The 27,137-nt window shown below is 43.0% G+C and overlaps 1 protein-coding gene across 7 annotated transcripts in view; it reads right to left on the minus strand.

Annotated features, from left to right (window-relative positions):
- Nucleotides 1–12,923, minus strand: part of LOC131232254 (FH protein interacting protein FIP2) — a 73,573-nt gene extending 60,650 nt beyond the window's left edge. For all 7 annotated transcript variants that reach the window (XM_058228478.1, XM_058228481.1, XM_058228479.1 and 4 more), the window contains exons 1-3: nt 12,791–12,923; nt 11,060–11,169; nt 162–296 (exon numbers count right to left, since the gene is read on the minus strand). In XM_058228478.1, coding sequence (XP_058084461.1) covers nt 162–296; nt 11,060–11,169; nt 12,791–12,890 — 345 coding nt within the window. In that variant the 5' untranslated portion in view covers nt 12,891–12,923. The remainder of the gene's footprint in view (nt 1–161; nt 297–11,059; nt 11,170–12,790) is intronic.
- Between the last annotated feature and the right edge of the window lie 14,214 nt (nt 12,924–27,137).

Consider the following 27,137-nt stretch of genomic DNA (forward strand, 5'->3'; position numbering starts at 1 on the left):
TAAGCATAAAATCATCCATCAATATGGCAAATTATCATTTGATGGAAGTACTTGAAAAAATATAAACTTCCCATTGCATCACGAAACTTCAATAAATAGCCACAATGAAGCCCTAGGAATGAAACAAAAATGAGGTTGTCTAACTACAAATAGCAACTTACGAGTAGTTGATAGTACTCTGCTTCCCGCAGCAGCTCTGAATATTCTGAGTCAGCAAGTGTGGGAACAACACCATCCCTCAACCAGTTAAGGATATGCCGAAAATGTTTCCCATCCCTATCAACAAAGATAAACCCCTGCAAGAATTCAGTATGATCAAAGAATAAAGGTTGGATTCAAGTACACGAATAATAAAGGAGCTTGTATGGATTTCAATTTCAAGATCAAATTTTCACAACTTTTTAATGAACAAGTCGGCTACTGGAATAACAATCATGTCAGGAGATCCTTTCAAGCCAATAGAAATAACAAGATCAAGGAAAATGTGCGGAAGGACTACATATTGAACTAAGAGAAGATAATGAGACATACTTGAAAACAATAGAGCTAACACGATCACAGAAAAAGGTACAAAAGCATCGCATGTTGAAGAAAAATAACATGATGAGTATCATGCACTGACAATATTATAAGAAAAGTATTCATAGAGAACCCAGAGAAAGTTTTTGAAAAAATTATTAACAAGATTCATGAGAACATGTGATTGCCACTCATCATGCCAAGGTGCTAAATATCTCCCACATCGTATCAGTTTCCACAGGTACCAGTTCGAGATGGATCACCTGTACAATGAAAAAGAGCGACTCAGCTACGACTCAGTCCACCACATCTGGACACAGGACAGAGTCAACCACTACATGCCAAGGATGACTCACACAGTGCACTAAGTCCAACATAAATTGAAAGATGGGTAAACCCCATCTTTCATTCTCCTTGTTTACTTGGTTTTAAGGGTCAGGGAAGAGAGCAAATGCAATTTCGGATACTCATTGTCAATGTCGCAATAAGAAATGCATCAAAATCTCCGGATTTACAATCCAAAGTTTCTGATGAACTCTATGGTAAAATATATTTTGTTTTACGTTGATGGTTTACAACATGAACTACCTTTGGATCACATATCCACAGATCTAGGCCTAGATCCATGGATCTATAATAAAAAGTTTAATCTATTTATTAAAAGATATTATAAACTTAGAAAATGTTCAAGTTGACGGTTATAAAAGGGCAAGGGGAACGCCCAAAAGGAGGTGGGTAGAGCTGGGCACCGAGCCGATCTGAGCCGAGTTGTGCCAAGCTCAACTCGGTTCGGCTAGCAGCTTACCTCGGCTCGGCTCGGTCCTCGACCGTATTGCCCAGTTTGGTTCAATCACCAACTCGAGCCAAGTTCTTATATATATATATATATATATAAACTAATGTATATAAATCAAGCCGAGTTGAGCTGAGCCGAACCAAGTCGAGCTCGGGCTAGCTCGAGGTCAACTCAAAATATTATTAACCTCAACTAAACAACTCGGCTCAGTCCGAACCAGCTTTCGAGCCGAGCCGAGCCGAGTCGAGCGAGTTAACCAAGCTAGCTCAATTCGTGTCTAGCTCTAGGTGGAGGTTGTAAGAAAAGACTTGAGGACCTATGGCTTAACTGAAGATATGGTATGTGATAGAGTGGAATGGCATAACAAGATTAGTGTAGACAACCCCAATTGGTTGGGATCAGTGTTCGAAATATCGATACTATCGGCCGATATTATCGTTATCGCACCCCTGCGAGACGAAACCCTCGCGATAACCCCCGGAAGATACCAAAAAACCCAAAATCCAGATATCGGCCGATATATCGTCGATATCGCAAGAGATATCGTCGATATCGCCACAACCGACCATAAAAAGCTGTGTATATGTGAAGAATCAAAAAAAAAAAAAAAAAGGCAGAAGAGAAATCGGAGAGTACCTGTATGCTGCAGCGAAGATCGGTGATCGGAGGTGGGCCATTCGACAACAATTTCCCTCTTTCTTGGCGAGAAATCAAGCCGGATGGAGGAAACCTCGCCGCGAATGTCGCTCCGGAACGCATGCGTTCGTGAAGGAGAGGGAATGTGGAGGAGAGGGGCGCGGATGGGCGAAAATGGATCGCGCGGATGGGTTTAAAGGAAATCGAGACGCGTACTGAGTTACTCAGTGCACTCTCATCGTACTGAGTAAACTTTGTTGGGCCCACTATGAATTCATGTGGTTTATCCACACCGTCCATACGTTTTTCCAAATCATTTTAGGGGTTGAGCCCAAAACTGAAGTATATCAAAAGCTCAAGTAGACCATACCAAAGGAAACAGTGGAAGGATTGATTTCCACCGTTGAAACATTTCTAAGGCCCCCGGTGATGTTTATTTGTCATCCAAACTGTTCGTAAGATCAAGAAGACATGGATGAATGGAAAACACAAATATCATCATGATCTAAAACTTCTGCGGGCCCCGAGAACTTTTCAACGGTAGACGTCAATTCACACTATTTCAGGTGGTGTGGTCCACTTAAAATTTGGATATGATTAAATTTTGGTTTAAAGCCCTAAAATTATATGATAAAGCTGATGTACGGAGTTGATACAGTGCATGAATGATGGTGGGCCCTACAGAGTTTACTCAGTACGCTGAGTTACTCCGTACGCAATCCGTTTTGTGATAATCCGATCAGTGCGTGGTACGTTACTCAATACGCTCTTATGGTACTCATTAAACTCACTTGGGCCCACCTTTAATGTATGTGGTTTATCCACTTCGTCCATTCGTTTTTACTGATCATTTTAGGTGTTGAGCCCAAAATTAAACCATATCCACAACTCAAGTGGACCACGTTACAAGAAACAGTGTGGAATGAGCGTTGACCATTAAAAACGTTTTGGGAGCCATAAAAGCTTTGGATCAACCTAATATTTATTTCTTCCCTTCATCTGGGTCTTTAGGACCCAATCAATAGATGGTGTCAAATAAACAGTACAATGGGCCTTAGGAGGATTTTAATGGTGGATATCCAATCATTATTGTTTTCCTGTGGTGTGGTCCACCTACGATTTACATCCCTATAATTTTTTGTATCAATCCTAAAATGATCCGTAAAAATGGATGAACGGAATGGATGAAACAAATACATTATGGTGGAGCCCACAGAGCACCGACCACCAGCATTAAATTAACTAACATTTAATGCTTTGTGCATTTTAATGCAACCAAGCTTATTATTTGGTGTGGTCCACTTGAGCGTTGGATCTGCCTCATTTTTGTGCTCATGCCTTAAAATAACCTGAGAAAAGGGATTGACAGCTTGGATGTACAGATAAATCACGGTGGGCCCGCCCACAGAACTGCTCGTTCGGAGCTAGGGACGGGCGGGGGTAGTACGCAATCTGCGTTCGGACACGGAAGATACTGACAGGTTGCGTAGCCAGACTGGCTACTGAAGTAACGCACGAAGTTCTGTGGGGCCCACCGTGATGTATGTGTTGTATCTACACCGTCCATACATTTGGCTATATCATTTTAAGGCATGATGCAAAAAATTAGTCAGATCCAAATCTGGAGTGGCCCACACCACAAAAAACAGTGGGGAGAGGGACGCCCAATGTTGAAACCTTCCTAAGGTCCACTATGATGTTTATCTGAGATCCAACCTGTTTATAAGTTAAGACAGACATGAAAGAAGGGAAAAAACAAATTTCAGCTTGATTGAAAACTTTTGTGGCCCTTAGAAATTTTTAACGGTGGGTGTTCCTCTCTCCACTGTTTTCTATGGTGGGGTCCACTCAAGCTTCGGATCTGGCTCATTCTTTTTCTCATGGCCTAAAATAATATCTCCAAATGGATGGATGGTGTGGCACATCATGGTGGGCCCTATAGAACTTGGTGACGTCACTTCAGGGTCCACCATGTCATTTATTTTCCATATGACATGCTGTAAATGTAGAATCCACCTTTCATCCGGTGATCCGTAAATACAAAAGTTGCCTGATTAAAAAACTATGGTAGGCCACACCAATGGGAGGAATGTAAAACTGCTTCCAAATTGAGATGGAGATGATGATTACGAGCCACCACGCAACTCTATGTGGGTCTAGACCACAACTAGTTCCCATCATTGATATGTATATTTCTCAAATTTTACTTCTTCAGTTCTTCTTTTGCTTTTCAATGAATTGGTTGTGTTTTCATACATGACTATGATATATTTATAAATATCATGCATCCAATTTAAATATAATTGCATTAGTTCAGTTAAACATCGCATAGCTTAGGACCCTATACAAAGGAAACTTATTATGTGCATATTTTTCTTTGAGATGTTATGATTTAAAAGTGTGTATTAAGGGCTTTTTTAACAACCCCCAGAGTTTCATTAAAAATTTCAATCATTTCCTCAATGTTTCCCCATGTTTCCAAAAAGTGCGATAAATTATGCGATACAAACGATATAGCCCGTGCGATAACCGATGCGTATATATATCCCAAGGGTGCGATACATAGTGCGATACCGATATTTCGAACACTGGTTGGGATAAGGCTTCAATGATGATGATAAGGACAAAATTAAGAAGAAACATTAAAAAAAACACTTTTTTGCTTTCCTCTTCTTTTTTTTGTGTGTGCGCTTGTGTTATTGAATTCCTTTCAACATGTTGTGGTAGTGACACAATTTTCACCTTAGATTTGTCTCTCACAAATTTTTTTTATTATATTAAAAAAAATTATAGATAATAGCAACTTTATTAGAAAGCTCGCCAAAGCAAGAAAAGAATACAACCCAAAATGACAAAGAGCTCAAAAAAGAGGACCAGCCAAAGCAGCCTTTACATAGACAGTCCAAGCCACAACAAGGCCATTGACCTTTCTAATAACCACATCAACGCCCTCGTAGACATTCCTAAAACAATGCCCATTCCTAGCTCTCTAAATAGCCCAAAAAAACAGCCATAATGATCAATCTCCATCTAGCTTTCTCAAATTTGCCAACTCCTCTTCCATGCCAAGGCCAGAGTAAGTCCTCCATAGACTTCGACATCACCCGATCGGTAAGATACAATGAGAGAAAATGGTTCCAAACTCTTCCCGCAAAAGGGCAATGGATGAAGAGATGATCGATCCATTCCTCATTATCTATGCACATCTAACAAATATTAGGAAGAATCAAGGCTCTTCTCTGGAGATTATCAATTGCGAGGATTCTCTTGTGACTCACAAGCCACGAAGACCGCAACGCAAGGAGGGGCTTCATATAACCAATGATGAAAAGGGTAAGGAGGACCAAGATGGCTCAGAAATCAAGTTGAACAACGATTTAAGCGAGAATTTTCCAAAGCGATTCCTCAAGCAAACCATTGAGTCTTCAGCTAGATCAATGAGCGTAACGTTCCTTAGAATGATCAAAAGCCCCGTGAACTCAATGATGTCGACCTCCAACCAATCTCTTCAACAAAGAGCCCACACCACTGATCCCCCAGTAGTGGAAAAACAATCCTCCGCTAAAATAAAGTGGTTGGGAGCAAGGCGGGCAATCCTAGGGTATAGGCCATGAAGCGCACAATCACCGCACCAAATACCGACTCGGAAACAGATGTGATGCCCATTACCAAGCGCGAAGGATATCCCCCAACCATTCAAATGTGCTATAGCCACCACCGCTTTCCAAATAGTTGAAGCCCTATAGAGAGAGCCCTTCACAAACCAACCACCCTTGAGTGTCGTATTTGGAAGCTATCAGCTCGCTCCAAAGACAACTTACTTCTACACCAAATCTCCAAGCCCACTTACCAAGCAACATGTTGTGGTGCTGACCAATGTTTTCAATATCGACAATATCGGTCGAAATATCCCACGATCTATCTTATATCCCACCTGTGCGAAACAAAACGCACATGTAGTGCCGATATATCCCACTTGTTCGATCTGGCAAGTATTTTTTATTTTCGATCCTTTTTTTTTGTAAATCATGTTAAATCAGTATCAAATTGTTATAAATCCATGATTCATCATATTTTGCATGAAAATTCATAGATTTAGAGCTTCGATTTCGAAATTTAGGCGAGATAAACCAAGTTGCGGAAAATTGAAAAAACTAAAAATTTCCCATTTTCACGCAAATCGGTCAAATAACCAAGGCCGCCCCAAAATGATGCGTTGAACATCCATGGGCAAAACGTCACACCACAGCGAATCTAAATAGGATCCAAAATGAACATGAACAAGACATCGCTGGACAACGGGCATGGAAAATGCGTCAACCCATGAAACTCTAAAGCGTTGAGGGTGGGTTCGGGTTTCAAACGCAAACGAGATAAAGTGTCAGTGGAGACCGCATTTGTACAACTACCACTATCGACGATCACCTTGCAATTCTTCTCCCCACATTTTGCATAGGTGTAAAAAATCGTAGTCCAACGCCAATCATCAGTCTCATTAGTATTGGTCAAGGTGCATTTTACTACTACAAGTGGCGTGGTCTCTTCTTCCTCTACTTCCTCGTCACAAGCACCAGTGATATTGGGCTGATAGACTTCTTCATAATCGTCATGTTCGTCCCCCTCTTCCTCACCTTCGCCAATCACTAGGGCCTTATTCCTCTCTTTCGAGGGACACTGATGCGCAAAGTGACCAAACTCATGGCAATTGAAGCATCGTGTTAGCTCACGTCCCCTAGAGTTAGCATTTGGTATCCCCTTTCCTTTAACATCTCTAGGGTTGGATTGGGAACCAACTTGGGGCTTGGATTGACTTCCCTCGTTAGACTGTCCCTTGAGGATAAGTCTTAACACTTGAATCCCGAGATTTAAAATGCTTCCCAACTGGTGCTTTGAGATAATACTCGATGTCTTACACCACTTGGTACATGTGTTCCAAGGTGCCAACATCATAAGAATAGAGTCCTCGTTGGATCTCAAATCGGAGGCTCATCTTGAATCTAGACAGTGTAATCATCGGGTCCTCAACGTCACATCGCATCATGTATTCCTTGAACTTGGCGATGTAATCTGACACAGTCATGGATCCCTAGTGCAAGACCTACCACTGGTCTAGAAGCCTCTAGCGCTAAGAGAGCAAGATACTTTTCTTTAAGGACTTCTTTCATCTCAACCCAACGCGTAATTGGAGGTTATCCACTCCTCTCAATTTTACGCTCCATGTTGGTCTAAAAAAGTTTGGCCTGACCCAACAGCTTCATCTTGGCAAATATCACACGATGGCCATCAGACATATCATAGCACTCAAAATAGTTGTCCATATCTACCACCCAATCAAGGAATGCTCTGGGGTTTAAGCGACCGTCAAAACTAGTAGCCTCAACTTTCACACCTTTCATGACTATCGCGTCTAAGTCATGATGCTCCTCATGTTGTGGCTACACTTGTGCTCGACCACAGCCAGCGCCCTGGCCACAACCACGCCCTTGCCAATCAACTTGATCTCCAGCTTGAGATTGAACATCTTCCTCAGTGTCTGGGTTTGCCTAAAGGGAGGCCTCAAGCTGATTGATGCACGCATTGGTCGTGGTCAATTGAGTAGCGGTGGTTCTATTGTGCACTTCAATGGCCATCAGACGGTAGTTGATAGCGTTAGGGCTTCGGCAATCTACTCTAGATTCATAGTGGGATGTAGACCAAAACCACATCTAAAACAAGGGAAATCTAAAAGGGAAACCTAGATCCTAGGGTAATGTTATGACAAAGATAAAACCAGCCTAGAGATCAAATTGGACACACTAAAAACACTAATCTGAAAATTTTAAAAAAAATTGTTAACCTCAAATATTACGCTGAAAATTCAGCAAGATAATCTGAGAGTACCAAGCTAAAAATTCAGCAAGAGTGTAATCTAAAAATTACGAACTGAAAATTCAGCAAGGTGACAACCTGAGATTACAATACTGAAATTTCAGCAATGGGACATTCCAAACTAGGAACAAAATTCAGCAAGATGAACCTAGATTCTATATGCAATATATGCTCTAAAAACCCTGGATGTGACTCTAACCTAATTGCAACACAAAAGCTTATGCTAAACCTAGGGCTCTGATGCCAAAATTGATGCAAGACCAATGCATGAAATCAAATAATGTGTGAGATCAATCAGCAAAATTAAATTAATTAATAAAAATAAAAAAACCCTGCTAACATCATCACAAATATCAAGATTCTAAGAAGAAAGCATGCATAGTTTAAGCCTAAGTTGTCAAGCATCGTCCTACATGATCATTAAACATGGAAAACTAGGATCTAATGGATGTAGAGACATCCAAATAGCATAGGGTTAGGTCTATTGTAAAAGGGAAGGTCTACTACTACCTAGGGTTTACTAGATTTGAGTGTGGGTGAAGCTAGGGTTAGGGAAGTTTGGGGAAAAGGGTGAAATTAGGGCTAAATTGGGGAATTGGAAGAAGGGATTAAAGGATTAAGGTATTATGAGATGGGAATTAGGGTTTTGGATGTAGGAAAATTAGGGATTTTAGGTTAATTGAAGGATTTAGGGATATAGGGTTTAGGAAATTGGGAAAATAGAGAGGTTTGGAGTTTTATGGTTAGGGTTAGGGTTTCGAACAATGGATGATGGGGTTTTGAAGGGGAAATCAAAAGATACAAGGGGAATAGAGATGTGGCCGTACAAACCAGCCCGTGGGCTCGCACCTGTGGTCGTACGGTCACACATGTGGGGTCTGGTAGGCTTGGGTTTGGTCCATAATTGTGGGGTTTTGATGGAGAGGATAATGAAGAAGAAAGGAAGGTGTTTGGAAGGGTTTTGGATGGCTTGGGGTGAACAAAAGAAGAGATTTCAACAAAATACCTTGAACGAATAAGGAAGATTCAAAGGTGTATAACTAGAAGCCTCGCACTCCGATGATTGAAGATAGGCATCACACCGATCTTCGTTCCAAATCGCATGGAACTAGTCTTTACATCTCATGAAGAACAGAAAACAAAGAGACTTTTTTAAAAAAAAAGAAAATCACCCCCCACCCCCTTTTTATAGTCTCAAGAGCTTTAAGAAAATTACAAAATAGTCCATGTTTTATGCCTTTTAACCAAAATAAAGATAGTCTAAGAAAAAACATATAAAACCACTCACAAAGTGTCCAAAAGCATAAATCAAACATAAAACTAGATCCTAAAAGATACATGTCCTTTGATGAAAAATGATCCACGATTAATAGTCCAATCATGTACTCCATGTGATCCAACGGTCCGATCATCGCGTCCCTCAAATCCAACGATCCAAATCACTCTCCCAAGCAACCCCATATGCATCTTCCTAGTGTGAGGTCTTATAGGTGCTCGTACATACACTATGGGGTCTTCAACATGGATACTCGCCTAGCCACAGAGAGACCGGGGCCCGCCTCCTATAATACGTGCGCAAAGGCATACGTGATGTGATGTCCTCATCATTATGCCTAGTGCCCATTTGGATTCCGTAAGTCATTTTACTTCAGCTACTTACGCCTCAAGCAGTTAATCTAGATTTCTACTGATTCAACAAATAAGTATGTTTCGCAAACAGCATACTTATCTGCCAAAAATAAATAATAATAATAAAACTTTTTTCAATCTCTCTCCCTCCCTTTCTCAATCTCAATCTTTCTCCTCTATCCCAGCCGCAGCAACGGCGACTCTCTCTCTCTCTCTCTCTCTCTCTCTCTCTCTCTCTCTCTCAGCACCAACGCCACCCACAAATCTTAGAGGTGAGTCAATGGATCACCATGTAAACAATGTTGCCGTTGCCACTCCCTACCCAACGGATGCGATCGAAGTCAAATGGAATGGCGTACCGCTTCGAGTGAAGGGAGAGAAGGGGGGAAGACTAGAAAGGGATGAGAAAGAAAAGGAGTTAGAGAAACATTAAACAGGAAAGGTCAAAAAGCAATATTTTTTTTTTTTAGCAAGTGTAAGTTAAATAACTTTTAAAAAGGAGCTTACCAAACTAACGTCTTACAAATAAGTAGCTAATTTGTTTTTGTCAACTAAAAAGCTACTTAGCAGGGCATATCCAAATAGGCCCTTAGAGATGGTTATCCTTTGTGTGGTCTAACTTAATTCTTGTAGGTCTTTATTTACTAAATATTTTAAGAGAACTTCAAAGGGATATTAAATTATTAATGGTTTTCTATTTCGAGAGGCTTGAGTCTTAGAAGATATTTAATAAGATATAAATATCTTGGGAGATCTTAATAAATAAGCATAAGAAAATAAAGGGAAGGGAGGCATTTAAGTTCATATGTGTAGTGCTTTTGGATTCTTTTCTTAATTTGGATAGTTGAATTTTTTACATATATGTCTCATAAATGCAAAGGCCAATTAAGATTGGAATAAAAAGACTGTGATTTTTGGTAGAAAGTACTCTTGCAGAGGGAGAAAACCCTTGAAATTGTGGTGTATGCAAAATTCGTTGTTCTCCTCTTCTTATTTTCTTCCTAATCCAGCCCGCATGAAGTTATCTCCCATATTTATCAATTCTACAAATTATTTAATATCTTTAGATGTGTTCCTCAAAACTTCTTCCAAACTTTGGTCTGATTCTTTGTCATCCTTAATATGCTTTCACTCAAATTGTTCCTGGATGACATGGTGGCAAAATAAAGCAATTGTGTCAATGGAAAACACTTATGCACTACCAAGTACCAAACAAGACTTGTGGTGCTAAACGCAATCAAGCAAGCTAATAGATTACAATAGGTTACATTAAACTCATGGTTAAACATCCAATATGATCCATATCATATTAGGTATTGGCCCACCCTAATATGCAACATGAGGGCTGATGCAAAGACGATACAGAGACAATATAGCCATATTGGCTTGTATCCCAAAAAAGAGGGGGGAATCTTGATTAAACCTAATGATCCATAATCAACGAACCATGAAGTGGTCCCCAAGTTATACTACAACAAAATTAGAGAGTTAGCTTCTCAAGATCTCATCATATTTACACTATAAGATCAAAATGTGAGTAGATAAACTTTAGACAATTAATGCATGTGCAATAAGGTCAGCCCATTAAAGTGACCAAGTTGAAAGCAGTACCTTCTGAGAATCAAGGCACACTGTATGACGGCCACTAAACATTGCCGCCAACATTGAATCAGGCTCACGTTGAGTCAATGTGTCAATGGTTGTTGAAAATTTCTTCCCTCCTAAAAATTAGGATACATAAGTAAATTCAAGTGTTAATCCAGCATCCCAACCATGGTTTTAAATATTGTCTGATACTATTCGGTGTCGCAAGTCGTATCAGTTTCAATTGGAAATGGAACAAGTCAGGTAAATTATATGCTAAAATCAAGTTGACTCGGACCCCACTCTACTCGACTCATCCAGACTCGGAATGAGTCATACTGAGTCTCAGAGAAAGGGGGAGTGGGGGGGAAGTTTTTTTGCCAAAAAAGATGTGCATGATGGGGATGGTAGTAAAGAAGAGAGTTAAAGTAGAGAGAGAGTATATCTGACCTGTGAAGAAATATAAAGGGATGACATGATGGGTGAAAAGAACGGGAATTGGCAAGTGCATAGAGAGAGAGAGAAGAAAAAAGGAGGAGAAGAAAAACAAGATTTGGGCTTAAATTTGCTCATAAATGAATCAAAATATGCTTCTATTTTTCCTTATTTTTATATTTTTCTCTTCTTCTTCTTCTTCTTCTTTTGGGGCCAACTCATCCCATATCTTAGAAGTGTACCAGGATACAACATAGAACAAACTCAAAGTATGCTATCTTAAAACTTTAAAAAAAAATAATAATAATAAAATAAAATAAAATAAAATAAAATTGAAAGAAAGAAAACAAATAGAGAATCAAAAAGTCTATCAATATGGTTAAAACAATAATAAGAAAACACAGTAAAGAGAACAACTGGGAACTATTCCACCGTAACATCAACAACCACTCAAGCCAAGGCCACCTTATTGCGGTCCAGATGGCCCACCTTATCGTGATCCAGACTGCTCATCCAGTGGGCACCATCATGGGATATTTCGTGCCCCAAAAGCACCAGGCCACACATAAGACAATTCTAATTATCTGGTTGGTGCTTTGCAGCCTACAAGATGAACAGTCTCGATGGGCGAAAAAGGTGGGACCACACAAGTAAGGACGTTGGGCCAGGCGATAAAATGTCAGTTTGTGATACTTCCTCATGAGGAAATAGAGCAAAGTATAATCTCAGTTCTCAAGAAGGAATGACCAAAACTTCTATGGAATTCGTCTTACCAAACACAACCAAATGGGAAATTCTACTAGCTCACCCTATAAGACCTTTAAATCCTACACCAAAGCACAAAACAGAACAAATTCAAAGCATCACTTCAATCTATGATCCATAGATTACTAAGAATTCATCGACTGATCATGATTACCCATTAGAGCACAGAAAAATCAGAACATTCATCACATTATCGTGATTATGTTAGAATTAGGGGTTTTCTATCTTGCAGAAACCGTATTTGGATGCCGGCAGAGAACTAGAATTCTCTCCTTAGAAAAAGAAAACACAAAGACGACCGCTGGGGAATCTGCAAACCAGGGTCTTAGCAAGAATTCAAAAATGGTTTCTACTGAAGAATTCAACTTGTGCTGGAATTGAATACCACCAAAATCCGGGTTACCAAACGTCCGAATTTGCCATGGAATTCGATTCAAATTCCAAGAGAGCCAAATTTCAGATTGCAAAATTGTGTAAGATTGAGACAGATAAGAGAATTCAACGAAGAAAATGAGAGAGAGAGAGAGAGAGAGAGAGAGAAAGAGATTGATTCCGTACCAATGTCGAGAAGAATCGGAGAAGGAAAAGGGGAGCTCATCACTGCTGGCGAAACAGCAACGAGATGGACAAATGGGAGGAAAAAGGCAAACCGATGCATGGCTGGGAATTTGTAGGTACAGATTTCCGAACTTGCCCCTCTGATATTCCAAAATGTCGATGCTGTCTTCTGACGAGGAAATGCGCGCGATCCTCTACCCTAGGAGATGCACGGTGAACTCGTATTTCCACGCGTGCCAATGGGACCACGGCTCGATGATCCGAGCCGTTCGTCTTGTTGATGCTGAAATCTGGATCACTCTCCGCGTGCTGGGAGTGAGCCCTGCACACATGGAAGACAAAGGTGACCCTGGCTAGAGCAGGGACCCTCCGATGCCAAAGTCAGGTTCGGAGACCGGTTCTAAGTAGTGTAAATTAAGGTGAGAATACCAGATGTTGCGTACCTGTTCCATAAAAATGTCTCCTATTTATACCTTTCATCTAAAGTAGACTTGTCCATTATTCTCAGCACCTTATTAGGCCTCAACCGTGAACAACAGAGGTCGTGCAAATGGAGATCGTACGGAAGTCATGTAGGTGTGGGCAATTAAGCAGTTATCTTGAGAATGCGACATCAGGGATAATCTGAGCACTGATGATGAACCGAGGTCCAACTCGAAACGGTCCGTGCGGCTGGTTCTCACAATGGTGGTATCCGTCAGACTCGGAGGGAGAGCTAGGTACTATACCTATATTTCGAGCCTGATTTCACTTTACTCGAAGATCGGAGGAGGTTACACCACACTGCGTAATGCTTTGCTGGCCCAAACTGCTCAGAGTATGACACGAGTCGACTCGCAGTGACATGTAAGATTTCTCATAACAGAAGCCCCATACTCCCTGAGTCCGAGCTCGGATTTAGAAAGTACAAGACCTAGGGAAACGAACCATCGCATTTCTTGTAACAAAGAGTCGACCTACTCAGGTCATGCCGTACTGTCACATTTATACTATTTCATCATTGAGGCGGCACATTACTGCATCCCTTCAAATAAGTGCATATCACCATTGAACACATGGCGACGGTTACATATTCGAATCGCCAAGACTCGTGCGGGACTGCCACATGGACTCTCGGGGATGGAGTCGAGGCATAATGACTACTCGGTGGCACATGGCTCGGAGTGTAGCAGCGAATGGCCTGTTGCCATGTGTTTCCCTAACTCGGCTGATGCCAGTTCGGACAACTGTTCGTAATGATGGCGAACAGTCATGCTGGGGCTATATAAATCATTCTTTCCTCCCTCTGAGCATTTCTATGCCCTGAAAGCTTTGAGAGTTTCTTACCTTTAAAAGATCCCCGGAGCAATAACTTCCGATGAATTTTCTTCCTTTTCCTATCTTCTTCCGTTCCATTTCCCTTTTGTTTTTTTTATTACAATGTCGGACGATTCGGATGATGCCCGAGAAGGCTGTGGCTATCAGGAAGAGGCCGAGCCAAAAAGCCAGGACTCCAGGCTTGAGGCCTCGGAGGCGCCTTTGGAGGCAATCCTGCTTTACCCACGTCTGCAATAGGGGAGGAGCCAGAAAGCCAGCTCACACCCCAAAGGTTCAAAAAGAATAATACCCTGAGATCCGATGGGGAGAGCCTTAGCTGGGCCATCGGGCGGTCGGGCGGAAGAGGTCGTCCCTGGTGGCTCCGTGCTGGTTGAGTCCCAGATGGCTCAAATTCGCGTGGAGTTCTAGATCCCAGACTCTGTGATCATCCATGCCCCAACCCCCCATGACACCCCAGGAGACCCTGCCGAGGGCGACATTGTCATCTTCCTCTGCGCCTTGCAATGTGGGCTCCAACTTCCGATGCACCCCTTCCTCTGAGCTCTAACTGAAAAATTGAGGCTAGCTCCGAGTTAGCTCATCCCCAATGCTTAGAGGATCTTGATGGCCTCGTATATGATATGGCGTCAAGCTCGGAACCAGGAACCGATGTCCGACGAGTTCCTATCTTTGTACCAGGCCAAACACGACCATAACGAGCCATGTTGGTATTACTTTGCCACTAAAGCTTATCAGGGCTCGGGTCTCGTCCTCCAACTCCCTACTTCAAACAAAGATTAGAAGAATAAGTGGTTTTGGGTTGAAGTTAGAAACCTGCGGGTCTGCGTACCCACAAAATTTTCTCTTCTAGGTCGGATTCCGAGAGATAGTTGTTAACTATTTAATTTCTTGATTAATTCTGCTCTGACCAAGTCTTATTTTCCCTTGCAGCTTTTCCAAAGGGAGCCCCCCAACTCTCGTCACCCCTCAAATCCCAAGTCGTCAGGGCAAGGTTGCTTCAGGAGGAGCAACGCGTCTAGCACTACGTGATTACCCCGGACAACCTCCACCAATCCGGGCTCTACCGACTCAAACCTTTTGCTTCTACACTGGGTAAGTACTATTGTACTTGAATTTCTATGGTCTTTGAACTTTTCTAATCTTTAATGCTTACGCAGGTATGGCCGAGGCGTCCGAGTTGAGGAAAATGAAGGTTCTGACCATTGATGAAATGTTGTGATCCGAACCTTAGATCAAGATTACTTCTCAGAAGAGGAAGGAGACACCGCAGGTCGGAGTCTACGTGGTCAAGGTTGCGGCAGTTCCAAAGATGAAGGAGACACCTCAAGTTAGGGTCTCCGTGGTCGAGGTTGCGGCAGTTCCAAAGAGGAAGGAGAAGCCTCAGGTCGGGGTCTCCATGGTCGAAGCTGCAGTTGTTCCGAACGCCACTCCCTCCGAACCCAGAGTGATCGCGATCAATTCTTCCTCCGAGCGAGAGGAAGCGCGTGAGGAAGGGGATGCCGCCATGGCCAAGGCTCCAGCATCGGTGGCAAGTGGAGTCGAGGAAGCAGAAGGATCTACCACTCTCCCCGAGGGGGGTAGGCTACCGCTGGGCTACCACATATCCGACGTGGTCAACTGGGCAGCCAGGCATGCCCCGGAGGAGGAGATCGCTGACTTGCTCACCAAGCAGCTCGAGTCTTTCATCAATGACATCACCTCCGTCTGCTAGAAGGTAACACTCGTGCACGCTTTCATTTAGCCCTAAATAACTTTAAGTTGTTCCCTTGATCTGATAATGGCTTCTTCTGACTGAGTCGATGCTCGTGCTTCTCTCGACCCGGGAGCAGCTGAGGGAGATAACTCGGAAGGACCGGGAGATCGAGGCTCTCCAAGCTAAGGTCAAGGCGCTCAAACAAGAGCGGGGGGAACTACAGGGCCAATTATCTGAGGTGAAGGTTAAGGAGTTGCTCTACCAAGGGGACATCTTTGAGCTCCAGAGCCGATGCGAGGGGGAGGAGTCCGCACTCGCCAAGACCAAGGCCGCCCTCGATTTTGTGGATGAGCATAATATCCTGTTGAAGGAGAAGCTAGAGCAGGCTAAGATCGACGTCGCATCAGAGCTGAAGGCTGAAGTTATGAAGGCAGTGGCAGCTCAGCGAGCTGAGTTCGAGGCCTCTGCCACTTCAATGACCTCTGCTGCTGTGGAGGCCTGCAGAGCCTTAGAGGAAAGGGCCACCGAGGCTAAAAAGTTCTATTATTGCAGCTACAATGCCTGCATAGAGGACGTCCGGGAACTGCACCCGGACCTTAACCTCGACGCCCTTGCCACTGATGAAGAAAAGCGACCAGCCGAGGACGTCCCTTCTCGCCGAGTCCCCGACTCTAAAGCCCCTCCTATCACTCAAGCTCAAGAGGCCCTTCCTCCTCCGACCAGCTAGTTATCTTTTTCCTCTTTCTAAATAATTTTTTGGGATCTGATGGATGTTATAATGCCTAGGCATTCTTCTGGATATTTTAATTTTGTAAACGATGATGATTCTTTTAAATGCGTAGATACTTAGCACTTGTCGGATAATAGGCCAATCTCTTCTTTAAAAGTCGGCTTACTGAAGAGTCTCATCCCTACACATGAGGGATGGCTCTTCGTAGCATTCTTTATTGAGTAGTCGGCTCACTTCTCAAGATGAGAAGATAGGCAGAGTAGATAGGCCAAATAGAACAAAACGGATGTCTTGCAAAAAGAGAACATTCTTTATTAAGGTCATCAATTCTTGACTAAATGGAACGATTTACATTGCTTTTCATGGGTAGTACATCCTTCGATGCTCGGAGTTCCAAGGATGTGGTAGAGGCCATCCTTCTAGGTCCTTGAGTCGTTAAGAGTCGGGCTTTGCCGAGCTTATGACTCGGTAAAGACCTTCCCAGTTAGGTCCTAGGTTCCTCACCCCTGGTTCCGACGTATTTTGAAACACACGATCCAGGACTAAGTCCCTTGGTCAGAATCGCCTCGCTCTGACCCTGAAGTTGTAGAAGCGGGTGACCTGCTGATGTCGAGCAACAATCCGCATCCTAGCGGTGTCCCTCAATTCTTCAATAAGGTCGAGGCTCGTTGCCAACTGCTCGGAGTTCTTCCTGTCATGATATGACTGCACTCGGGCAGTGGGAAGTCCAATCTCGATTGGGACGATAGCTTCAGTCCCATAAGAGAGGGAGAATGGCGTCTCTCCCATTGTCGTCCGAGCTGTGGTTCTGTAAGCGCATACACAAACGGGAGCTCGTCAGCCCAGAGCCCTTTTGCTTTTTCCAATCTGGTCTTGAGTTGGTCTTTGATGATCTTATTCATTGCCTCTACCTAGCCATTTAACTGAGGATATTGAGATGATGAGTAGGCATTCTTGATCCCAAGGTTCCTACACATGCTTTTGAATTTGTCGTTGTCGAATTGGTTTCCATTGTCAGAGACAACGGTATGCAGGACTCCGAACCGACAAATTATGTTCTTCCAGATAAAATTTGTTATCTTTTGCTCGGTTATCTTGGCAACAGGCTCTGCCTTCACCCACTTAGTGAAGTAATTCACCACCACAATCGCATACTTTGTCCAGCCCTTACCTTGTGGCAGGGGAGCGATGATATCGATCCCCCACTGAGCGAATGGCCAGGGTCCAGTCATCGGGGTCAGCTCGTCAGCAGGCTATCTAGGGATAGTTGCAAATCTTTGACACTTGTCACACCTCTGAGTGAAGTCACTAGAGTCGGCCTAGATTGTCGGCCAGAAGTACCCTTGGCGAATAATTTTTTGTGCTAAGGCCCTGCCCCCAGAATGATTACTGCATATCCCTTCATGAAATTCTCTGATCACATAGTCCACCTCATCTAACCTCAGACACCTTAGATAAGGTTGGGAGAACCCCCTCTTGTATAACATGTCCCCAATGATGATATACCGAGCCGATCTGATCCTCAATCGACGAGCCTCCAATCTATCCTCGGTGACTTTGTCATCCCTGAGGAATTCTATGATTGGATTCATCTAACTCGAAGTAGTCTGCACGGGTTGGATGACCTTTGGAATGCAATTGTCGATGCTTGGCTTGTCTAAGAATTCCACTGGAACAAATCTCGAAACTCTTCCCTCGGTCGCTAAGGCTAACTTGGTGAGTGCATCAGCCCATGAATTCTCTAACCTCGGGATTTGGCTGATGTTGCATTCCTGAAACTTTCTAATCAGCTCCCGAGCTTTGCTTAAGTAGGCTATCATCCTAGCTTCTTTCGCTTCATACTCCATGGTTATCTAATTTACGACTAGCTGGGAGTCGCACTTAATGATTAGGACTCGAACTCCCATGTTGACTGCCAATCTGAGCCTGGCCATAGTGCCTCATATTCTGCTTCATTATTCGAGGCTCGGAATCCAAGCCTGATGGCATATTGGACTGTTGTTGCGTCGAGAGAACCAGGACGATCCCAGCACCTCCGCACTTAGAGTTCGATGACCATCTGCATACAAAGTCCACGCATCTTCTGATTTGGCCACTTCCTCGAACTGAGGAATGGGTTGAATCGTCGAGTCCTCTGCCTGGTTGGTAGATACGTCTGAACCCGACCGCTCGTCTTCACTATTCTGAGCGATGAACTCCACTATAAAGTTGGTCATGGCCTGGCCCTTGATAGCCGTCCTTGGTCAGTATTCGATATCGAACTTACCGAGCTCGAGTGCCCATTTAACCAACCGCCCAGACGCCTCTGGCTTTTGTAACCCCTGTCGGAGATGCTGATCTATGAGGACACATATGGGATGTTCCTGAAAATATGGGCGTAACCTCCGAGCTAAAGTGATCAAGGCTAAGGTAAGCTTTTCTATAACAAGATATCTCGTCTCCGCCGGGATTAATGCCTTGCTAACATAATAAACCGGGTGTTGTTTCCCCTCCGACTCTGTGAAGAGAGCTGAGCTAACGGCTGAAGGGGATACAACTAGGTATAGAAACAACTCTCCCTTCTCCAGCTTGGATAGTAGAGGGGGTGATTCGAGGTACATCTTCAACTGCTGAAATGCCTGTTCACACTCGAGAGTCCACTCTACCTTCTTGCTACCTTTCAACTGCTGGAAGAAAGGAAGGCACTTGTCCGTGGCCCTGGAGATGAAATGGTTGAGAACTACTACTCTTCCCATCAAGTGTTGTACCTCTTTCAGGTTCCGAGGTGAACTCATATCTAAAAGAGCTTTTATCTTCTCTGGATTGGCTTTAATGCCTCTTTGACTGACTTGAAAGCCGAGGAACTTACTCGCACATACTCCGGATGCGCATTTCGTGGGGTTCAGTCTCATTTGATACTTCCGAAGAATAGAGAAGACCTCGGCTAGGCCGACCTGATACTCTTCACAAGCATGTCGTCGACATAGACTTCCATGGCCCTGTAGATCTGTTGAGCGAACATCTTGTTTACCAATCACTGATAGGTCGCCCCTGCATTCTTCAACCCAAATGGCATAACCTGATAACAGTAAAGCCCTTTGTCTGTGACGATTGCCGTTTTCTGCTTATCTGAGGGATGAATAGCTATCTAGTTGTAGCCGAAATATGCATCCATGAAGGATAAGAGCTCGTGCTCGGCTGTACTGTCGACTAATTAGTTGATCCTTGGGAGGGAGAAGCTATCCTTGGGGCATGCCTTATTGCGGTTGGAATAGTCTACGCAGACGCGCCATTTCCCATTGGCCTTCTTAACAAGCACAACATTGGCGATCCAGTCTGGGTAGTGGACCGCTTCTATAAAGCCGGCATCAAGGAGCTTTGCGACCTCCTCAACAATCACTACGTACCTCTCGGGCTCGAAAGCCCTTCTCTTCTGCTTTACCAGTTTGTACTCTGGATCCACATTCAACCTGTGGACCATGACCTCGGAGGCTATGCCCAGCATGTCCCGGTGGGACCATGTGAAGATATCTCTATGCTGTTGTAGGAAGCTCAACATTCCACTCCGTTGCTTGAGACTCATGGCTGACCCGAGCTGAACTGTCTTGGTCAGATCGGCATTGTCAAGCGGAAGGGAGAGGAGGTCCTCGACGAGAGAGCCCTCCATCAAGGTACCTTCTTTGGGGTCGAGCGAACCTATCGTGAAGGCTTGCTTCATTGAACACTTTCTGATAGCAATGGAATAGCAGTGCCGGGCTTCCCGCTGATCGCCTTGGACATAACTGACCCCTCCTATGGCCGAGAACTTCATTATAAGGTGGTACATGGACACCACTGACCTCATGGCATTAAGGGACGGACGCCCGATGATGACATTGTGTGTAGACGGTTATTCACTACCAAGAAATCCACCAACAGAATGACCTAATTTTGTCCTTCAGCCATGACTAGGAGGGAAATCGCCCCTTCCGAGATGACCTTATCACCCGTGAAGCCGTGCAGTGGGGTTCGAATAGGCCTTAGCCGTTACCTATCAATACCCATCCTGTCGAACGCTTCCGAGTATAATATGTCAGCTGAGCTTCCAGTGTCGATCAAGATCCGATACACCTTGCGATTAGCTATAGTCATTACGACTACTAACGCATCATCATGAGGGTGCTGAATCCCCCTTGCATCGTCTTCAATGAAAGTCAGAGTGCACAGATTCAATCGAGGCTCTTTACTCGGTCGACCTGTGAGGTACATATAGTGTTTAGGGTCGGTACTGCGAGCATGGGCTTTTCGAGCTTGATTTGAGTCCCCATCCCCACCTCCGGATGGCCCTTCAAATATTGTCCAGATCTCGACGGTTTCATATGCTGCATGAGCCGATGATTCCTCCTTTCGAGGCCGCTTCTCTTCCTTTACGTACTATCGCAGGTGCCCCTTGCGGATGAGGGCCTCGATTTCCTCCTTCAAGTCGACACAGTCACCAGTGTTATGTCCGTGGTCGCGATGGAAGCGACAATACTTTCGCTTATCTTGCTAACTTGTGTCGGTCTTCATGCAGCTCGGGTAATGTGGCAGTCTTTTGTCTCTGCTTTCTAGCAAAATTTGCTCTCGGGAAGTGTTGAGCGGGGTGTATGAGCTGAACCGACTCTCGGGCTTCTTGCTGGGCCTGTAGCTACGGGACGACTCTTCATTCGTCCTCTTCTTACTCGTGCTCGGTTGAGATGGCACATCCTTACATTTCTTGTCTTTGGATGGTTGTTCTGAACTCTGAGCGTTCTTCATTGAACTGAAGAACTCCTCGGCGTTTGTGTACTTCTGTGCTTGACTTATGAGTTCACTAAGAGTAGTCAGGGGATTCTTTCCAATCGAAAAAAGGAATCTCCCGTCCTTCAGTCCACTGATCATAGTAGTCAGAGCCATCTTATCAGAATAATCATCGACCTGCAAGGCTTCCTCGTTGAAGCGGGAAATATAATCCTTCAACGATTCTCCGCTCCTTTGTTTGAGGGAAAGCAGATGAGTCGATGGCTTCCGACTCTTCTTCTCGACAATGAACTTTATCAGGAAGGCTCAACTTAGTTCGGCGAATGTCCCGATCGATCTCGGCTTAAGTTGTCAATACCATCTCCTCACAGCCCCTGTAAGGGTTATCGAGAACGCTCTACACAACATTTCTTCTGATGCCAATTGGATCTGCATCCAGGAGCGATAAGACTCCAAGTGTTCTGTCGGATCTCCAAAGCCTGAATATTAGATGATGGGGGGCATCCTGAACCTCGAAGGCATCGCTGCACTCATGATTTCACTGGTGAATGGAGGTTCGGTCTCCTCCATCATCGTTTCCACTACAGTCGGAGTCTGCGCCTGACACCCTCGCTGCATGCTCTTGATTTGATTACGAAATTAGTTGAGCTGGGCTTCCCATGGATCCTTATTCTCTTCAACAGTCTCGGGAGGGACCTCAGCCTCGGGTGTCCTACCTCTTCTCCTTCGCTCCAACTCATGATGGAGATTGGTTGGGGCAAGAGCTGAGGTCTCGGATACATAGGTTGGAACTCGAGTTACTACGTTTTGAGTGTGAGTTGGGGCCTGAGCTGATGCAGTTCGAGACGCTCCTGCCTAGGAGCCCATTGGAATCGGTTGTTCTATTGTAACCAAGACAGCTTCTCCTCGGTCGGAGAGCAGTTGTTGTCCCACCGCTTGCTGCTACTTCAATTGGTTAAACTCGTTAAACAACGCCTGTATCTGATTCTGCATTGCCCAATACTTGCCTCCTCAGCTCCGAGTCCGTTGAGACAGTCCGGTCGGAGCCGATTTGGCATGAAGTACTGATGAGGATTGCCGTTACCCAACAGGCTCAGGCTCCGCTGCTTGGATCGGCAGTGCTCTCCTCTTTCCCTTGGCCATTTATAGGTGTTAAGCTGCAAAGACTTTTTGTTTGAAAATTCCCACAAACGGCGCCAAAAGTGTTAATGCTGAAATTTGGATCACCCTCCACCGAGCTCCGCGTGCTTGGAGCTAGTCATGGCCATGCACAAAATGGAAGACAAAGGTGACCCTGGCTAGAGCAGGGGACCCTCCGATGCCAAATTTAGGGTAGGAAACCGGGTTTAAGTAGTGTAGAGTAGGGTGAGAATAACAGATGTTGCGTACCTGTTCCTGTAGAAATGTCTCATATTTATACCTTTCATCTAAAGTAGACGTGTCCGTTATTCTTAGCACCTTATTAGGCCTCAACCGCGAACAACAGATGTCATGCGAATGGAGATCATGCAGAAGTCGTGCAAGTGTGGGCGGTTAAGCAGTTATCCTGAGAACGCGACATCGGGGATAATCCGAGCACTGATGATGAACCGAGGTTCAACTCGAAACGGTCCTTGCGGCAGGTTCTTGCAATGGTGGTATCCATCAGACTCGGAGGGAGAGCTAGGTACTATACCTATATTCCGAGCCTGATTTCACTTTACTCGTAGATCGGAGGAAGTTACACCACACTGCGTAGTGCTTTGTTGGCCTAAACTGCTTGGAGTATGACATAGGTCAACTCAGAGTGACATATAAGATTTCCCATAACAGGTCTCATGGGGCCATTATAGATGGATTTTGCCAGATTGGAATTGCCTACAGCCCTAAGTTCTGAGCCACCATGACATATGTTTTATGTCCACTCCATTCATCTGTCTCGCCAGCTCGTTCTAGGGGACGAAAATTACCTACTGATGTTGTCATGAGCCAATAGATACTGAATTGTGATTAGCTATTGGAATGTGGTTAGGCCCATGTTGTAAGAGCCTATTAACACCAAAAAAAAATTATAGAATGCCGAACTCAAAAAATGCTCCGCGCTGAGTGTTGTTTGTTAACAGTTCAACCTAAAAAGTGGTTGGTGATTTGACCAAATTTTTTTGGTGAATGAGGCCTGACTTAATGATAAATCTAGAAATACACAACCCAACTTTTAACATGTGACACTTCTCTAAGTTCACCCATAGACACTCTAAAAGGACGAGCTATAAATATTTTAGAGGGGTAAATAGGACAATATAAAATATTTTAATATAATGCGGAATAATAAAATAAATACTCTCAATTGCTTAAAGTACTGAAATTTTGATTTCAAATAGTTCGTAAGACAACTTTCACATAAAGAATTTATACAAGACAACTTTATTTCACGATGTCTTTAAGATCAAAATACCAAACTTAGCAAGAGACCATCAATCACAAAGAATATATAAAGAATTTAAACAATCACCACAATGCATAAGAAGTTATAATGGTTCGATGCTTAAACTTCATACCTACTCTACTCTCAATATTATTACCCTCGTAATTCTGGCTTTCACTATTTCAAGGTTTTCACAGGGTCACCTTAACAACCTTATAAAGTTCTTGTGATTTTCACGGGCTATCACAATAAAACCCTCTTTGTGATTTTCACGTGCTCTCCATAAAACAACCTACTGGGATTTCTGGGCTATGTTAGAAAAATCCAAAATGAAATCAAGTAAATATAATACTTATCTTTAATTGACAAATCGAAGATGTAATTGTTGATTCATTGCAGAGATCTTTCTTGGGATATTGATGAAGTTGTGTATGTGTTTAACCTAAAAAGAATATAGGGATCTAATATATTTTCAATGTAATAAACAATACCCTAATGCTGCAAATTCAATTATCTAATTCTCAAGTAGAGTATGGACTATTCTATTAAAAAAGATTAAATTAACTTGAGAAAGAGAATAGAATAAGCTAAATCAAATATAAGAATTACCGCATAAATATCTTAAGGAGGCTTGTTCTTTCACTCTTTGTTTTGAGAAGATATATATCTAATTTTTGTGTTTTCAATGAGTAAGAGAAAGCCTCTATTTATAGCCAAAGGATTTGGAAATTCGGCTGGCCTGATTTTAGGTTTGGTTGGCTGAATTCCAATGAGTCTTCAGATTTCGTGGGATGAAATCTTTCAAAAATTTGACTAGTTGAATCTCCATGAGATCCGAAATCTTATCTTTCTGGAAACTTAACCGAACATACTTCGGGCTTACTGAGTGGACAAGTTAGGCTGGCCGAACCTAACGTTGGATTGGCCGAACTTGCTTTGGAAAAAATCTTCCTTATTATATTCTTGCATGAATTATGTTGAGTTGGCCGAAGGTAGTTAGGTTGGCCGAACCTGAGGTCGAGCTAGCCTAACTCTAGTGTATCTTATCTAGAATCATATGTTATTGTGATATCATGTGAAATACACCTAACCTAGGGTCAATCTAAGATTATACCACCTGATGGTTGACACATACAAAGTGTTCCGATATTCGAACCACGTTAAGCTTTTAAGGCTTAAGATGTTGAGTCTTTTTTGAGATGTTGATCGAGTCTTTACGAGTTCTTCATGAGTTGTCGAAGAGTATTTTCATGAGTGCTTGTGCTCCTTTCAGGACTACAAAATTTGACAATCCTAATTGTGCTTAAGTATAAGCACTTACACACCCCACCCCAAGCTGATAAGTTGATTAAGTTTGAACAGATGAATGATTAACCAAACCCCAATCTTAAACCCTAACCCTAAAATCCTAAATCCCAAGAACACAAATGTTAAACCCTAAACTCAGCCCATTCAACCTAGTAAACTTAGTCAACCCCAGTCAGCCTAAACCCTAGGAACTTAAAACCCTAGAGCCTTGGGTCAACTTGACCAGTCAACTCGCTGAGTCAACTCACCCAATTAGCCTACCCAATCCAATAACCCAGTTAACTCACCTAATTATTCCTAAAACCAAGCTCGAAATAAAGCCTAAAAGCAAGTCAAATCCGAGAATATATGCAAAACATCAAAGTAGCAACCTTCATAGCAGAGCCTCCACACACTTGGAGGAGGCTTCCTTCCAAAGCAAGAAATCCAAGTGGGGACCGGCCGCAACCAGCTTGTCGCCTGCCACATGACACTTCTTCTCTCTGGTGTGGCGTGCCTCATGCATGTGGAATCACTCCTTTTTAGACCCTAAGTGTGCAATTGAGGTGTATTACTACGATGCCCATTTCGTTACCCAAAATTACACTTTTACCAACTCATCCAACTCATGAGATGATGACATGTGGCAATCTCCAATCATAACCCTTCAACCACCTGTTGCCCCTAAGATCACTAGAAATTACAAGCAAACTATGTTTTGAGGCTATAAATAGCCCCCTCCCATTCTCGTTTCAAGCATCAAGAATTCAGAGGGAGTCTCCCATTACATCCAGTAGATCCTGATCCATTCATCCACTAAGGAGAGTAAGAGTGATAGTGAAAGAGAGTCCAGCCCTAGCCTAGCCTAGCCAGAGTCCAAACCTCCTTAGCCACCTAAGTTCAAATTTGAGTCACTCGATCTAGCCTTGCGATACTACTGTTCACCCAATTATTCAAGTTTTAATTAGTTTAATTAAATCAGAGCATTAGCATCATGCAATATTCATTCCTTTCTCAACCCCCTTCTCCTCATAAACATCAGGATTGCATTATATTCCATCGTTTTATAGCATCTAACTGGCGGGCGTATGCTTTGAGGCTTGCTGATATAATTGAAGCAGGTCTACTAGAAACCTTAGCCAGTTAACCGTCGTTTTATTATAAGCATCAATACATCATCAAACATCTCATACGTCCCATTTCTACCTACTGTGCACCTACACTCGATCATTTCAAGTATATGCTCTACGGCTTGCCGAAATAATTAGATTATGCCCATCAAAATTTCAGATCCATTAATTACTATTGCCATTGCATCACATTACATTTCCTACGTGTGAGAACTAGTGTTATTCCTTAGAAATTAGTCAAATGTTATGAAGTAAAGACTGTATATTCATATGAGCATAGTGGGTGCCTAACACCTTCTCTCTCTGTAACTACAGTCCCTTACTCGAAATCTCTGGAACACAAACTCAGTGGTCATCTTAGGATTAAGAATCATCATGTTCTCAATCTTAAGCATTTCTACAAGGTGTAATTGATTGTAGGATTGTAATAATTAGTTAGCGGCAACTCTGGTTAACATAACACTCTTTTATCCCTAAACAAAAGCCCTCGAGCCAAGCAACCAGTGAAAGATAGAGTCGATCTCCCATCCTCCAAGAAATCTGCCCTTCGGTTGTTCACAACCCCAAGTGTAGGGCTGCTTTGTAGTAATAACTTGGTGAGACCAAGGTCAAATCCACAGGAAATGGAGAACATGGTATATAACTAATATAAGTCAAATGAATTGTCTAGGTTTTTAATCTAGCGATGAAGAGAATGAGTTTTAATTAATAAAGATAAAAGACAAAGGATCCAGGAATCCACTCATAACAATCTCAATATTTAATTTACTTGATTCAATGGATAACTCAATTGGAATCAAAGTCCTATCCCATCCAACCGGATAATGAAGCAGTTAAAACATAATGGAATTTTGAACTTTCGTTGGATTAGTTCCCTCATATAACTCCAATGTAATGATCGCATTAAATTCAAAGCCTCTACCATGCCCTGGAGATAGTGGTAAATCACTTAACTTTATATATCACACAATTACAAAACAAGTAAGAAGATATTAAAAGCTTCCTGAGCATCTACTGTAATTGCAGTCACAATAAATCATATAAAATTG

This window comes from Magnolia sinica, chromosome 18 (genome assembly GCF_029962835.1).
Source record: "Magnolia sinica isolate HGM2019 chromosome 18, MsV1, whole genome shotgun sequence".
NCBI classification, from domain to species: domain Eukaryota; kingdom Viridiplantae; phylum Streptophyta; class Magnoliopsida; order Magnoliales; family Magnoliaceae; genus Magnolia; species Magnolia sinica.